Genomic DNA, 17,722 nt, shown 5'->3' on the forward strand with positions numbered 1-17,722 from the left:
TATGTCATTGGCCACCGGGACAGTGTTAACAGCGGTAATCGTGAATAAGTGCCGCTGCTAGCTAGCTAGCTCCCACCTAGCCTAGCTGCTGCACAGTGCAGAGAATCCAAGGCTAACATTAGCTAACCAGTGGAGGATGGAGGGTGGGCAGTGGGCGCTGTGTTTCCAAATGTGAATGCAGTTAGCTGGCTGTCAGCAGAGCCAACAGAAAATACAATAAAAGACATTTACAGTACTTCACAAAACATTCTGTATTTCTATCCACCTCTAAATGGACAGGGCTTTAAAAAGTGGTACCAAAGCTCACTGAGTCAGTGGAGCACCAGACCAAAATGAAAGGCCTCTTGTGTTTCATGTCATTTTGCATTTTTCTTTCCTTAAAAATTAACAAAATGAACCCAATCTGACATCCTTAGTACAGAGATTATCTGGAATATCCTTACACTTTACCAGTCCCACTCTCTGTGCAGTACAGTCCTGGTTAGATGTGTTAGAGTAGCTGTTTGCTGTCTAAGCCAAGGAAAACCTAAACTAATGGTTCCTGGAATAATGTGTTTAATAACCGACCATATTCCTGCCTTAAACTGACCTCTACACTGAACAAAATATTTATCACTGAAGACAGAACCTCATAATTGTGAGCAGAGAGTGAGCTGTTAGGATTTGAAGGCTCTATCTACATTTGACCCCTCCCTAAAAACCCCATTAACAAAGCTGACAGGGTTTTGATATTTTACATTTAGAATAACTTTAGGGTGTCTGAAAGAGACCTGTCCCACATATCATGTTTGCTATTTGGAATGCAAAATCTTGGAAACTCAGTGTCTAAAAAACCACTCAGACCGCAGATAGAACCTTACCATAAGGTTGCAGATGTCAACTATGCTGTGACGTCATAATGTTCTACATAAAGCACTTTTCTGGCCATTATCTGAAGTCATATCTCAGGAACAGAAGGAGATATATTCTGTATCTGACCAAATGTCTCATGCTGAATTGGTGACTCTAATGTTGAAACTGTGCTGATTGTATAGATCTGTGTGAAGCGTCCATGTTTTCACAGACATGGATGTAATTTGTAGGAAAAACTAAACTTGTGCGTGAAGGCCTACAACAGCAAGGCGGCAATTCTAGTTTATTTCTGTGGTTATTATTTCAACTACCTGATGGAAAATCTTACTCCGTCTGTCTCTGGGTGCAGATTCGTGTGTTCATGTCGTGATGTTCTGAACCATCCAGATATTTCCTGAGAAGCTTTCTGTTTGCTGAGCTGTGGTTATCACGTTTAGCTGTGATTACACAGCTGTTCCAGAGCTATGAGACCGGTGATGTGACTGACTGAGAGCGTATTTAATAATTACCACCACCGCTGATGTGTCACCTTCACCTTGCTCCTTTGCATACTCTGCTGCTGCACATACGTGCACCAAAATAGAAGGTGAGGATGGAGACGCCCACACAGTCTGTGCGCCCTCTTACTCAGATTTCAGCTGAGGGTGCCGTGCAAAGACCCGCAGAAAAACAACCCAACACCTCGGGCATCTTATATGTATTTTTTATTCACTGTAATTATTGTGTCTACACAGTATAAATCACTTTTAATATCCCGGCTATCCTATAATTATCTTACTGGGCCAGTTTCCCCATGTGGATAATAAAGTTTCACTGTAATATTGAGGCCAGCGATGAGACAGGAAATCTGTTAGAGAGACACATGCAGCATTAGCCTCAGTGAACATGCATCTGGTCACATACCCCTCCCTCTTTTTTATAGGGCATGTTCTGCACAGATTGAGACATCACTCTGGTTCCTGTTTATGCTGTTTCCACCAATATATCCAAGAATGCTTCTCCCAGTGCCTCACAGAGGTTTGAACTGTGGATTTACCCGAACACATTCACCTATTTCCAGGTTTTGTGCTAAACTGGGCTAATGGCCTCCTGCTTCACACAATAACACAGTTTGATTTTTAAAATAAGATCACAGTCCCATAAAATGAACTAGTTCATGTTAAGTTTTTTTAAATGGGCTGCTCCGAGCTCTTCTTTTTAAGTAGCACCTCCTCCGACTCATCCATCCATCCCCAGCCCCAAGTCACTGCCACTGCCCACTTCCCAAACCAAATGACTTACTGTATATAACGACAGCGACATCATTCTGTTCCAGTGTGTAATTATAGAATCAGAAGAGGCTTGGTGGTCTTGACATATGTGTGACATATTACGCACGTGTCAGCAGCGCTTTATACACAATAACAACGGCAAAACATGTCAATAACACTCATTTACTGTCCCTGTTAAATGGCGGCTGGGCGGTATAACTGTAACCAGTGTAACATTTAGTGATGTGTCTGTGTTGTGTAGATATAAAAAGGCCCAGACTGTGGGTATGTCTGGAGGCGATCTCCGTTTATTCCTGACAACAGGTGGCAAAAACAAAAATCCTCGGTCACACACAACCACACAAACTCCAGCCCCTACACAAATCAAGCGACACAACATCACATTAACATATAATCATAGCTTAATAGTGCTAACACATGGAAATCACCACAAGAGCAATGACGCTTACCTCTCCCACAGAGCACAACAGCAAAAGGGGAGAGGCGAGCAGGAGACACCCCGTTATAGGTGGGGTACCCCCAAAGGTGAACGCAGGGTACAGAAACTGGTAATCAAACGTTCCACATACTGAATATGGAGGTGTAAGTGTGTCAGGTAATAACAACTGAAACAAATTTTGTGTAATTATAATACTTAATATTACAAATGTACATTTAACTTTGTTACACATGTTACTGCTGTATAACCGACCCTGTTTCATCATGACTGTACGATATATCGATATATTTTCAAGCACGATATTGATTTAGGCAACACAGTTTATATCGACACAGGGTCAAGTTGCGTTACATGACGCATACCAGTGCTCATCTCCTCTCACACTCTCTGCACAGCTCCGCCCCCCTCACTCATTCACAAGTTCTCCATCAACACTCAGAGAGACACAGAGCTGCTCCTCTGTTTAAACTGTCTGTTCATTAATCTACAGTGTGACATCGGTCTGTACGCTGCACGTGCTACGCTACATCAGTCTGTGAGATGAATGAAATGAGCACAGCAACACACATGCGTAACAGCGCTGTGCTGCTAGTTTGTGTGTGAGGTGGTGGTAGTTGTAGTGTGATGTGTCACAGTAAGACAGCGCCATGATACAGGCGACAGATGGCTTTAATTAAAAAAATGCGGCAACAAAACAGACGTTTCATATACAGACATATATAACAAGGACAAAGCGTCTCTGTCTCTGTCCCTCCCTCGGCCTCTCTGTTGATGCTCTGTGCAGAAATAAAATTCAAAGATTTAAATCATTTTCCAGCACTAGATTAATTTGAAACGCCAACAGATGTAAAACAACTCTTTAACTCCGCCCACAAAGATTTTTAATTGTTTCAAACCTACCTGATCCTTTTATAGTCATGTTACAGTTTAGTGTCCTGTCCTGCAAACCTTTAAACCTCTGTAGCTCCAGTGCTGTGTGCAGAAACATGAACGTGCAGCCCTGCGGTTTATTTGATGTGATTTTTCATGTACATGTTGTGCAGCTGTTTATTTTCAAACGTTAATAAAATCTCTGTCTTTGTGTTTTATTTTGATCACAGTCTGTTTTTATGAAAGTGTTTGTGACATCTCAAATGAGGCTTTGACCTGCAGCTGAAAACATGTTTGTAGAAAATACCAAGAAATATCGTGTAGCACCGTTCAGCCTGAGAATAACCAAATATGAATTTTTGTCCATATCTCCAAGCCCTGCTGTGTATTACTATGGAATCACAGGCCCTTTTACACAGAGGTGGCGCTATGGGGCCACTACAAAGTCCCTTCTTTATGTCTCCTTTGTAGAGGTGGGCGATACCACCTCTGAAAGCAAGTAATACAGGGCCATAATAGCAGATATCGATACTGACACATTACTTCTTATTATTAAAGTGGCTTCTTAATGTGGAGGGAAAGCGGTACGTCATGATTCATGAGGTGAATAATTAATCAGCTTAAGTCACAGTAAGTGATGACCAATTACAGTTTGACAATGTAACATTAACCAAGCTGAAGATCTGATTTGACTAAAATATTAATGTCACTATACACCTGGATATTCCTCATCTGAGTCTCTGTGAACAGCCTCTGCCTGTGAACTCTGTCTCTGTGTCAGAGGTCTGGATGTTGAGGTGTTTCTATTCTCCTCCTATCTTTTCAGTTGCAGCTCCACGTTCTCTTTCATTAAGCCATCACTGCTATTATGTGTCTGATAAAACTAGCCAGGCTCAGACTTAGTGTCCACATTGAATGTCCACGGACAGCTACGGTCACACAGGTGTGTATGCTGTTCTATTCATAGTACAATTAAGGGTCCGTGTCAGTCCCACAGCAGTACACAGAGGGCTGGGAGGTGAGCTCACCGTCCTCCTACTGCTGACATCAGATGAAAGAGAAACTAAGATGCTGCTGGATCTCAAATAAGTTGACAGAGTGCAGACGACACAAAAGCAGCAGAGAAGCAAAGAGTACGTGTACTGGATGTGTTCACGACTACAGAACGTTGTTTGCAAACAGTTTTACTCTTGAAATATAAATCCATACGATGTAGAAGAGATAAACTGATCTATTTCTTGGTAATGATCCTACTGACGCTGGGATTGATCTTTAAAATGAAAACGTAGTATCGAGAGTTCAATATTTTAGGATCGATCCGCCCACCCCTACTGCTTTGCATTTTTACACAGAACTACATGACGGCAGGGGCATTCTGCTCCTGTGTGTGATTACAGACAGCATCCCAGCATTACGGAATAAAAAAAGGCGTGATGGTTGTGACATGTAACACAGCAGTGTCAGCGTCTAATGTGACATATAACATACATGTCAGCAGTGCTTTATAAACAGTAACAATGGTGAAACATGTCAAGAACAATCATTTACCATCTCTGTTATATGGCAGCTGATCCTGTCCTCTGCTCGGAGGGTAAGGAGCTCCCAGACCTCATTGTTTTTACAATTTGCCGATTTTTACAGCTGCTGTTCTTCTTTGAGTTAGCCGCTAACTGATAACAGCTACTTTTTAAATCTCCTGCGGTGGGTGGCACACATAACACGTAATCAATGCATCACACCCATCCTGCAGGCTGTCCTGTTTATACAGACATTGTTTCAGCACTGCTTCTGCCTCCTATTGTGACTTAAAGAGGGGACAACTCTGTAACCCTGTTCCACAATCGTACCTTTCATACAGCATGGCGAGGCGGCATAACAGAGCAATTTTCCCACCTTGAACAGGCAGTGTAAAAGGAGCTTATTTTACAGTAACCCCACAGGACGTTATATGGAGGTACCAATCTGACTAGCTTACTGAATTTACATGCACAAAATATTCTGTTTTTTTGCTGTTATTCTCAAAAAGACAATATTCCTACTAATCTGTTAACATGGCTAATGAAGGTGAATATTCCACTAATATCCCTGTTTACATGGAGTGTATACTGTGCTGATTAATGTGCCTTTGCATGTTGTTTACCACGTCAAAATATGGAAAAGCTGGAGCTGCTTGACATTTTGCTGCATTAAAACTGGATTTGTTCAAAGTTTTCTTCTGGTGGTGACTTGTTCAACAGTGGGAGCACAGCTTCTCTCTTTCATTCATTCAGTAACCTTCTTGAAAGGGTCAGTGTTGTGGTATCGGTGCATATCCAAAAACCTCTTTATATCTGAGTTTTTCATAATGTTATAAAGTAGATGTGTTTCTCCTTGTGACCAAAAATGTAGTTTTTTCTTTTGAACATGTATCTCTACTCAGCCTTCAAACTGTTGACTAGTTGGTTAGTAGGGCTGGCTTAAATTAATCGATTCATAAAATGTGGAAAGCTTAAACCCCGCTAATGTCGCCAGCAGTAAACGCTATACGCACTAAATTATTATCAGCTGTAGCATTGAGAAGCTCCGGTTCTTTTCTCTGTAACTGTGAGCTTACTGTTTTTATGTTTTTTATGCCTTTCTAAACTTCACTCAGTAATGTGACTTTAGGTTATCTTATTGACATTTTAGATTTGTTTCCAGTGAGATATCGAGTTTATATTGTGACTTTGCTGTTTTAATATCATTGTCGCTGCTCTAGAAACATTTAGTCATAAAATATTCAGTTTAAATCCTGTTCTGAAGTTATTCTTTTTATTTAATAATCCCTTGTAAAATTTACAGTATCAGTTGTCTCAGAATTTCTTTCATATTCTTGCAAAAATTGGTTTTGTAACTGAAATATGCCCAGTCGAATTAACATTGAATCAAATCAAATGGAATCGTGACCTTGTGAATTGAAATCGAATTGATTCCGGAAAATGGTGACGATACCCAGCCCTATTTATAATCTTAGTGGACGCAAACACCTCCCTTCTGGGTAAAAGTTGTGTTTGTTGGACCCATCCACCACCCCTCTCGCTCACCCTACTCGGACTTTTGCCGCCTAAATTTTTGTTCTTGTCCCGCTGCTTTTCCTCCCTTACACTGCCAGCTGCTAAAGCTAAAACAGGAACTGGCTGCGTATCATGCTGACGAGTGAGATCGGGTGGTAAAAACCCCAACTGAGACGCATAATACACTGTAGAGATATCCACAGAATGCTCCTAAAACCCAAATGATATCGGCATATCTCACATGTCTAAACCGAAAACTGTACACTCAGAAAAAATGCCTAATTCGAAACATCCAAACAGAAAATGCTGTTTACATGACCCGTATCAAAATCAGAATGTTGTCATATTTGGAATAACAGTGAAATATGAGTTAACAGGTAAATGTAGTTAGCGTGAAACACATGTTCTTACAGATGGAAAGAAGGAGGGGAAATGGTGTTTTCGTACAGTATGGGGGCCTGTACACACACCAGGGACGCATACATGTATTTTTATAATTCATTCTGCATAATATGTGACCTTTAAATTGCATATGATTATCAATATGCTCCTGGAGTCTAACACACAGTAGAACTACCACTCCTGTGTCAGTTTTATTACCTGACAGTGAGGTGGTGTACGTGCTGACACAGCAACAGGCTGCAAACAGTCAGCTCAGCATCAGGACCCATTTCAATTAACATCCGCTCCATTTAACTCTGCGCTGAAAGGTCACGGGGAATGACTGGTGTGTTAAACACCTGCTGAGACGTTTTGACATTTCAACATGCTGCTTTAAAGGCCTGCCCCAGTCAGCAGGGCTGTGTGGGGAGCATTACAAAGAGGCTGGAAATGTAACCTTAAACATGTTAACGCTGGGCTGACCACGTCTCACTTTTGCAGTTTAAAATGTTGCACACACAGATTTCACTTATCCAAAAATAAGCTCTGTAAAATTGATCTAAATATCAGTCCAGCATGCGACTGTTGTGGGCAGTAACCAGCCTCACTAGCCCAAATGTTCTGGCACTGCCCAAGACTCACAACATATTAAATGGACAGAGGAAGTGTTGAGTTTGAAATGACGGCAGGATGCACTACATTTACAGGGCAAACGGGAGAATATACTAGAATATTCTGTGTGGACTCACTGCATACTAGTGCTGCACGTTTTGATAAAAATGTGCGATGGCGATTTGAGTGGACAATATCGCGATTTGCGATTGCGATTACAATATAATACATAAATGTTGTCATGAGTCTTCTTGCTTGATTCAGTGTTTCCCCTACATAGTTATTGTTATGGACAGTGTGTTAATGACCATCAACAGACTGCGCACAGTCAGTCACGCTGCTCACACAGCAGCGCAGCATGGCACTGTACACTCGGAGCGAGTCTGTGTTGCGTTCAGGCGTTGTCACATAAATGACAAATTCCAGCACAACACAGCAGCATGTCAAGTAGGATGAAATTTTTCTTTTGTTATTATATAGTTTGTTATGGAGTCCGTGATTTCCCCGTGACAGTTACAAATGTTTGCGTAACTGTGCTTGGATGCTGTTTTATGAGGCTCTGGCGGCTTTCAGTTGTCTCTTTGTCTTTAACGTTACTGCATACACGTGAATAACTCGCGTCATATGCACGTAAAATTGCTGATTTGATGAATAAACTTCTGCCAGTATGTCTTCTGTGCCCAAAGGATCTCAATGCTGATTGGCTATCACGGCGCAAATTGGTCGCTGAAGTTCAGATTTTTCAACTCAAACTTTTAAACTTTTTCAAACAAGTGTAAAATGTGTCACACTACTCGCTTCATTCGTGCCGCTTCATTCGCATCTTTCATGTCACGTTGCATCCATCGCATCCATTGCACCACCCAGTGGGAATTCGGGTCACTTCTTTACATTGACTTTACATATAATTCATTCGCGTGATTTTTTTAATTCACACCAAACGCGATGCAAATTTTCACGTCACGTTACTCGCACGAATTTGAATGCTAGAATATTTTATGTTGACTTGCTTCATATGCGTGAATGACTCACGTCATATGTGCCTGAAATCGCTTAATCGATGAATGAACTTCTGCCAGTGCGTCCATCTGTGTCATACAGACACGGAGGCTCTCAATCCTGATTGGCTATTGCGGTGTGAATGAGTCGCTGAAGCTCAGATTTTTCAACTCTTACAAATGTGCGTATGACGCGAAATCACGCTACTTGCTTCACTCGTGTCATTCCTGTCGCATCCATCACACCGCCCGGAGGGAATTTGCATCTATTCGTCACTTTTCATTGACTTCACATGTAATTCACTGACACGAATTTGAACACTAGAATACTTTGTGTTGACTCGCTTCATACGTACGAATAACTTGCGTCAAATGCCCGTTAAATCGCTAAATTGATGAATGAAGTTCTGCTGGTATGTCCTCAGCGTCATATGTCCCTGGAGGATCTCAATGCTGATTGGCTATTGTGCTGCGAACGGGTCGCTGAAATTCAGATTTTTGCAACTCTTGTGTATACGCATATGATGCAAAATCGCACTCCTTGCTTCATTTGCGCTGCTTAATTCCGAATATTTTGCATCCATTGTGCCGCCCAGCAGGAATTGTGTCTAATCACTTCTTAACATGTAATGTACTCGTTTTCAGTATATTTGTATCAGAAATTCTGTTTTTATTTTTACACTATTGTCAGTGTATGTTTAACTTTTAAAACCCCAATAAAAAAAGTTGGGGAAAAGAAAGCAATTAAATATCCTCCGACATGTTGAGGCATCTATTTGAAATATAATTATTACACAATGAAAGAATTCTCTGAGCTGTTTATTTTCATCCCTCTGATGATATATCTGTATCAGACATTGTTCCTTCCAATTAGTATTTCCATTTTTGAACCCACACAGCTGCACTCTCTGTCCTGAAAGCAGCAGGAACAGATTTTCCATCTCATTTGAAGCAGAGCAGTCACATCCTCCTGAGCCGCACTCAGATGGAGGATGTCTCTGCCTCCAGTTGATACTTGTTGACAGGTTACAAATGGAGAGGCCTGAACTGAGAGTTCTCAAACACCCAGGGGCATCCTGTCCACTTGGACATTTTAGTCTCCCTAATTTGACAGGATTCACTCCTCGTCTCGTCGGACGGCTGTGAATACATGTCTTGGCAGTAACTGAGCTCCTTTTACACCTCGGCTCAGATTTAACACTGGAATCTGCTGGTGTATTTCCACACAGCAGCTGTGTTGGTGGAAAATGGAAGCGCTTCAGGGCTTAAGGCGAAAAAATCTGTGTGTCTGAGACGTATTCAGGGGTTAGAAGGAAGAACGGAGGGAAGGAGGGTTCATGAAAGGAAGACATTATCATTTATGCTAACAAACAGCACAGAGGAAAGATGTCACAGACAGCCTGCTTTTCACGAGACATGGAACAACCAGTCAGTGGGAAAAGGGTGAAACATTCTGGCCGTAAAAGCCCATAGTTGGCAGCTACTGGGATATTCTTATGCCACTTTCCCATCAAATGAGACGATCTTAATTATTGCCTGACTGCAAACATGTAGTGAATCGTGTAGTAAAGGAGAATTGAGCTTCTTGTGTGTGTTAGCCCACACAATCTGTAAATAGCTATTAATATTTAAAACCACACCTACTCCTGACCAGTGTTCATTTTGATAACAAAAACTATGAAGAAAATTTTTCATCAATGACCAATTTTCTGTGACGAAAATGAGATGATGACGAGCGAAGAACAGATCATGATCGCAAAAACTACGACGGAATCTATGTTTCATTTTGGTTGACAAGACCAGACATGACAAAAATGCTAATGGTTGACTATCAGATATTGAAAGCCGAGAACAGCCATGCTTGTAATTTTCTTCAAATGCAGCATGAGCGACAGGCTGGCAAACTCCAGTAAATAGTCTGCACCAGGATGTTTCAGTAGCCAGCAGAAACAGTCAGAGCAGCGTCAGCCGTTGGTGCGAGTTGTGAGCTGTACTTCAGCAGTAAATAATCAGCCGTGTGTGTCTGACTGTGGATGGTGGAGCTGCTGAATGGATCTGTGGAGTTTGTTAGTTGCAGCGGTGGCTGTTAGCAGCTAGCTCCGCTGAACCTAACTGGATTAGTTTAAAGACAGTAATAGTACAAATAATAAAATAACAAATGGACTGCACTCGTATAGCACTCTTCTAGTCTTCTGATCACTCAAAGCACTTTTACACTGCATGTCACATTCACCCATTCACACACTGGTGGTCGAGGCTAACATGTATAGTGCCAACTGCTACTCAGTAAGCAGGTGGTGCCATGTACAGTCACTCTCACACACCGATGGAACAACCATCGGGAGCCATTTGGGGTTCAATATCTTGCCCGGATGGAAGCGTATGATGGCTGTGGTACAGAGACAATAACACTAATTCTGATCATTTCTAAATGTGAATCCTCACGTTAACTTGAAGGTAAATAGTGTAAAATGTCTTGTTGTCTAACATTCCTCGCTGTCTCCTCAGTCAGAAACTGCACAGCTTTGAAAGCCATATAGAACATCCGATATTTGTCAAACTTTTAACGCTCATTCCTCCGTTCTGGATTCATCTCTCTCTCTGCAGTGATGTCGTATAAGCTGACTGTCATCAGGAGGTGGAGGGATTGGTGGATGGGTGAGACAGCTGCTGAGCTGCAGACCACCAACCAAGACCAACAAACGACAAAACTCTCTAACTTGCTAAAAAAAACTTACAGCGGCTTTTTAAACCCAATTCAGACCAAAGTTTCGCGACAAGACGAAACCATTTTAGAACATTGCAGAGAAAAGTGTCAGCGGCGTGAACTGGCCGGTCTGAGCTTGACTCAAGCCGGCTGATGGTGTCACCTGACACTCAGCTGGTCAAATGGCTGGCGGCTGGGTTTAAAGCACGTCATCTGTTTCAACAGCCAATCAGCTTGTAGTGAAGTCCACTGGTCAAGCTGCAGAACGCCGCATTGACAGTAGTTGTTTGTTTCAACTCGTCTCATCACAGATCTTTGGTCTGAACTGGACTTCAGCCCCCAAACGTGGGTGTGTTAAGGAGCCTTTCACTGTTTTTCCAGCAAGGATTGTAATAAATAATTAGAATAAAGACACAGATAGACTGGCCCCGAAATACTTTCTCTGTGAGCAACAACTCCAAGCCGTGATATAAAATCCTGCTGTTGTCACAGAGTATTTTCCTTCTCTGTAAATGAAGTGGATACATGCAGCACAAAGTGCAGGAACATCAAGTTCTTTTCACTTCTTTGTGTTTACACACAGTGTAAGCATTGATCTACAGACGCCTCTGTGATGTGACGTACTGTTTAATCTGTCCATGTACTGAATCCATGCTTTATGATCTGTCATGTTAAATACCATGTGTTCCTGTCTGATTTAAAAGTGAATAAAAAAGTGTCTCTACCTCTTTGGCTTTCCGGTGTCTGTCCTTGCTGTCCCTGTCCTTGTCCTTGCCTTCGTCTCCGGGGTGGCAGGAGTAGGAGACCGTCCTCCAGTCCCGCATAGAGTTGCTGATGCTGGCGACCTTTGGCTCAGTGACGCTGATCTCCTCGTTGAGCGAGCGTGACGACCTCCGGGTGAACATGCTCTTCCTCAGAGCTTTAACCCTGAGGCTGTCGCTGTTACTCCCATCCGAGCAGCACCATTCTGAGGCGCCGTTGTCCATTTTGGCATTGTGTCCAGTGGTATGGCACTGGAAAACACGAGGCGACAGGGAGGTGTCGGTGTGTGGGTGGGGGTGCGGTTTGTCAGGGGTTGCATTGGACCCTGACGCAGACACTGTCTCCCCGTGTCTCCCGTTGGCCTCGGGCTCCTGGATTTTCTCGTCCAGCTTGTTGAGTTTGGAGAGCACCTGTGAGATCTCGCTGCGAACCCCCGACAGAGACTCCAGCTTCTTCTCGATCTCGCCGATCCTCAGGACCAGCTTGCACACACTCGATTTTAACTCATCGTCTGTGTTTTCCAGTGAGTGGAAGAGGCGGTCCAGCTTGGACTTGGCTAGTTTGACTGTGTTGCGTTCAGGGGAGCTGTCGCCCTCAGACTTCAGCGTTACCTGAGAAAGAGACCCATTGCTGTTGTAGCATGACGATTGGACAATGCCCAGAGAGTCACAAACACTCATATCATCCAGAAAACGAAAAATGTCACTGATGTCATCACTGACGATCTCAGAGTCCTCTTCACAGTGTTTGAAGGTGTGTCTTTCTCTGTCAGTGTACTTCGCTGGGTAATCCTTCACCTTCTTCTGCTCCGCTTGCTCGGTCTGAGTCCCGACACTAGAGGAGCTGTCCCCGCCCTGAAAGGACGGACTGTTTTTCTCCCTGAACCTTTTGGCTGCTTCTCTTTTCTCCAAACCTGCAGGCCCGCTCGCCGTCAGTGCTACATCCTTCATTTTTATCCCATTAGTTTTCTTTGCAAAGCCTGATGGAGAAGCTACGACCTTTTCCTTTGGGCTCTGGAAATGCGGCTCGTTGTCGGTGCTGATGATGGTGACGTTGCGATGGTGGTTTTCTTTGAGAGGTTTCGTGTTCAGAAACGACCTCTCAAAGTCCGGAGGTCCCTCCTCTGTGTTGAGGCTGAGGCTTTTCACCGGCCACGACGGCTGCTTCCCTGTTTTGTTAGTGTGCTTCCTGCTGCTGACGCACTCGGAGACTGTGGTTGGACCGAAGTATGTGGACGCCTGGAGGTCGTCCAGGCTCTCGTGCTTCACCCTGCGTCTGTCCTGTAGAGGGGAGTTGAGTGGCGGCTCGAAGTAAGGGTTACTGTAGGGCAGTTCAAAGCTGTGGTTGAAGAAGGTAGCAGGCTTGTGCAGCTCCCTCCTGTGGTAGCCGTCAGCAGCCTTACTGCCCTGTTTTTTCTCAGTGGTGACCACCTGGAAAAGTCACCCAGACAAGGACTGAGTCAGCTTTAAAACACATCCACGCAGCAAATACAGCAGAGTACAGGCCAGTCCCCAGAGGAAAAGGATGGTATTAAACGTTTCTGCAAACCACAAATACATGTGTACTCTTCATATTCAGCATAGCCACATCCCTAAAGTGACGGAGTATATGACCTGACAACAATCGACAAAACCAGTAGAGATTTAGCAACACATTGCTGTTTTTCTAGAGACTTTTTAGGTCCAAAACGTGGTCGTGTTTTTGACTGATGTATCACTGCGTTTCCTACCAAGATACTTGGTTTCCTTTTTTCCCCCCTGAGACATCGCTGGTATTGTGGTCCGAAAAAGCATTTATTAATTAATTTATTTTTACTGAGACATGACTGTATTTCCTGCTGGGATAGTGGCATGAAAAAGCGGCATTGCTGCTTTGTCAGCGCGGATTGTGCCCCCAGCCCACGTATTTTAAGCCAAAACAAGATCTTTTCCGAGCCATAACCAAGTGGTTTTTGTGCCTAAATTAAACCACTAATCTCAGCCATGTTAAAAAGTAAAGTTTCAGCATATCTGCCATATAATAACATGCAAATGTAACCGTATAGTATTCGTAGTTTACAGAAATGTACAACACCAACATTTTTTCAGGTGACCAGGTTGCAGAGAATAAATCAAACTGAACCGTGGAGGCCTCCTGAGTAGTTATGTGACGTTGGCGAACGAGCCAAGTCTTTGAACCGGCTCTTTGAAGTGAACAAGTGAACTGGCTCTTGAGAGTGAACGAGCCAGTTCCTAATTTCTTTGTTTTTTGCTTTAATTTACTCTGTATCCATTAATTTCAGATTATTTGATCCGTAACAAGTTGAGAGAGACTAGTTTGAGAGGGAGAAAGACAGTGCAGCCGCTCACTCACTTCAAAGAGCCGGTTCAGAGACTCGTTCACGAACGTCACATCACTAAAGCTAACCCGCTATCCGCTAGCACTTGCTTGTATTGACAGGCTTGTTGTTTATAAAGGGCGTTGCTATGGCTACACTAAACTTTATATCTGCGGAGTCTATTCTGGGTCCACGTTACAATATCACGTGATGCGATAAATCAGCAATGCGATTCATCATCAAAAAACAAACAAACAAAAAACAAAAACGAACGAACGAAGCACATCTTTGAACCGGCTCTTCAAAGTGAATGAAAGCCAAAAAACCAGCTCTCACAAGCGAACGAGAAATCCCATCACTACTCCTGAGGTCATATTGTAGAAGCAAAATGCAAATGGATTCCTAGACTGAGTGAAAACATTTCTACACTGTAAAGAAAGAAAAAAATTTCAAGGAGCTCTCAGTCAAGCTGTGTTAATGTGAACAATAAAACTGACCTTCAGAATAAAAGGTGTGGGAGGTTAGTGTTGAAATGTTTTTTTAACAAGAGCAGGAATTAATACTCTGTGTCAGAGAAATGGTTTAACACTTCCTCCCTGTACGAAACAAACGAGAGCACTGTGGGAGTCCCACCTCACAGTCAAAGCATTATTCATATGTGAGGATAAAAAATGGGTCGGGGGACGTAACTTCAGATATAACTCATCCTTTAACAATATTAGGTGTTAAAAACACTTGTCGTTAACAATGATGAGCCTGCTGACCAATCAGAGGCTGACTCCCTGACTTATCGACCAATCAGAGTCTGTGGCAGCTGTGCAACTAAAAAAGCTTAACGTCCAGCTCTGAGGAGACTGCCGGGCAACCAGCAATAAAAGAGACTCTGCATGAACAGGCTGCACACACACTGACCTCAAAATACTCAGAGGATCTTTATTATTAATTGGCACATTGCATATTAAAAGGCATAATGCCATTTCATTGAAAAGCCTGGCTTTTTAAGATCAGATGTTTTTCACTAGAGAGAATGTTCACTAAAAAAAAGATGCATGTCCTCTTTATGTTGCGATAAAAATATTTGTTTCTAATGCGTGTAGATTTCGGGGGGGGACACAGGGGACATGGCCCCCTCAAGATGTTACACGTGCATTTGCCCTCCCCCTTAATGAAAGCATGAAAGTAGCAGAGGACTTTTATTTTTGACAAAATTAAAGACATTTACACCATAAATTGGAGCAGAAAATGCAGATGTGTGCATAGAAATAAACAAAATGCAGGATTTTCTGGGAGAGGAACTTTACGCCACATCTACAGTGAAACACTCGAGCATGCATTTCAAAGACAGGCTATCTTTAATATGAATGCACATTTTATTTGGTTTTTAACTTGGTTATTATGTTATAATTTTAATGCAAATGCAGATTGTATTTGTGGTTTTCAATATATAAATTGGTAAAATATTTCAGTGTATGCAAACTTTACTTGAATACAGTGTTAATACTGATAATCGTGACAGTTTTGGTCACAAACTCGAATCATGATGTGAAATCTTAGCAACAATTCATCCCCATTTCCAAACTCTGACCGTTTGCTTATGTCCTTTAGCAGCATCCTTAGAATAAAAGTACAAACCTGTGGTGAAAAGGCCACGAAGTTGTGGAAGTCCTCCTTGAAGACGTTCCTCTTCTGGATGCAGGAGTGAACCGAGAAGGGCTCTGAGTGGCCGATGTGCTGCAGGGACTCCTGGTCGGTGGTGGACTCGCTGTCGATGTCCATGGGGAAGTAGGTGCTCTGCATCTCGCAGGGTGGAGAGTGTGAGCTGCTGCTGGAGTACTGGGGCAGATGGTGCAGCTTGTCCAGAGACGCTGCTTTACACTTCAGGTCCTTGCTGACGCCCAGGAGGAAGTTAGGGTCCGAGGTGGGGATGAACTGCAGGCAGTTGTTGCAGTCAGATGATTTAGGGCAGGGAGGGGCGCTCTGAGCTGCAGGATGCTGCTGGGGGCGGTGATGATGGTGGTGGTGATGGTGTCCATCCCTGGGGTGATCCATGTGCTCGTAACCCAGCCCCCTGTCACAGTCCCGAAACTTGTAGGCGTCGTTATCAGACCTGCACAGCTCCACCGAGTGGTTCTTGTGGAACTTGGGTCTGTGCCCGAGGGGGAGCTTGTCTTTGGCAAGGCCTCCGTTCATCTGGATCAAGTTGAACATGGTGACGATGTCTGCAGCCACCATGAGCTTCTTGGACTGCGGGTCCTCCATGGAGCAGCGCATCTTGTCCTTGAACAGGGTGGCTGGGAAGGAGGGGTCCATGCAGGCTGTGTAGAAGAGCAGGCTGCGGAGCTTGGCCAGCTGCACCAGCTCAAAGCGAGCGCACAGGGACTTACACAGGTCCTGGTAGGACATGGTGTTGTGCTTGGTGTCCAGCTCGTCCAGGATGCGCACCAGGAACAGAGAGTACTCAGGCAGGTCCATGGCTGCTGGGTGGACGGGGACAGGCCTACAGAGGAGGTCCTACCTCGGGAAAAGCTCGGCACCTGGAAACCACACATCTACATGTTCATTCAATGCAAATGTTTTATTCTCTGCTCCTCTGACAGGAGACAATGAAGCATCACAGAGTCAGAGCTGCTCACATGCACGGACCCAGAGGTGCAGTCAGATTCAAAACGACACAGTTTGCTGCATTTATAACACACATTTAAAACCAGGATTATATTTGATGTGAAACCTTTGAAGCCTTAAACCATCCTGCTCCATGACGGGACCAGTTCCCTGTGAGTCCACCGACAGCAGCTGCAGAGCGGCTCACAGAGCAGGTGCGCACACACACTGATCTCAGCCTTATTTCACATGCATTAACATACCGTCACTCACCCTGAGTTGTTGGGAACACAGCGGAGGATCATCTGATGAAGTCGGTGCAGCACAGCATGTCTCTGATCCGAGAGCCAGCACAAGGAAACATAAACTGAAGCATCATCTGGATCCGGATCCAAAATCAGAGACCAACTTTAACGCATCAGATTATCCATCAAATTAATAATAAAAAACCAAACGCTCACATGCACGCGCACAGGTAAATACTGCTGAAATAACAGTTATTGTGTGGGTGATGATGTGCACGGGTCCATGCTGCAGAGCTCCGTGAGGGACAGCGGGCTGCACCGTCCCCATTGTCCGACGATGCCCTCTTGTTTTCGGACTCCTGTCACAGCTGCGCTGCTGTGATGGAGAGGCTGTCCGCGGATTGAAACTGCATGCTGTGCTGAAAAAGGACCAGTGTCAATCTCAGAGAACAGACACTGCAGGCTACTTCCGGTCCCTGCTTTCAAAATAAAAGTCTCAGAGGGGGGGGGCTCCTGCAAATCAAGATTATTATTTTTTATACTACAGATGATGGGATATTTAACAGTGAACAAATACAAGTAAAAGTACTGTTTTCAAACTGCTGTTTAAGTGAAAAATAAGTGACCTACGTAAA

At 43.6% G+C, this 17,722-nt stretch overlaps 1 protein-coding gene across 1 annotated transcript in view; it reads right to left on the reverse strand.

Moving 5' to 3' along the window:
* minar1 (membrane integral NOTCH2 associated receptor 1) overlaps positions 1–17,527 on the reverse strand; it is a 36,070-nt gene extending 18,543 nt beyond the window's left edge. Inside the window, exons 1-3 of the mRNA XM_049599231.1 lie at positions 17,116–17,527; positions 15,874–16,775; positions 11,888–13,354 (exon numbers count right to left, since the gene is read on the reverse strand). Coding sequence (XP_049455188.1) covers positions 11,888–13,354; positions 15,874–16,713 — 2,307 coding nt within the window. The 5' untranslated portion in view covers positions 16,714–16,775; positions 17,116–17,527. The remainder of the gene's footprint in view (positions 1–11,887; positions 13,355–15,873; positions 16,776–17,115) is intronic.
* Between the last annotated feature and the right edge of the window lie 195 nt (positions 17,528–17,722).

Source organism: Epinephelus fuscoguttatus, linkage group LG2 (genome assembly GCF_011397635.1).
Source record: "Epinephelus fuscoguttatus linkage group LG2, E.fuscoguttatus.final_Chr_v1".
NCBI classification, from domain to species: Eukaryota; Metazoa; Chordata; class Actinopteri; order Perciformes; family Serranidae; genus Epinephelus; species Epinephelus fuscoguttatus.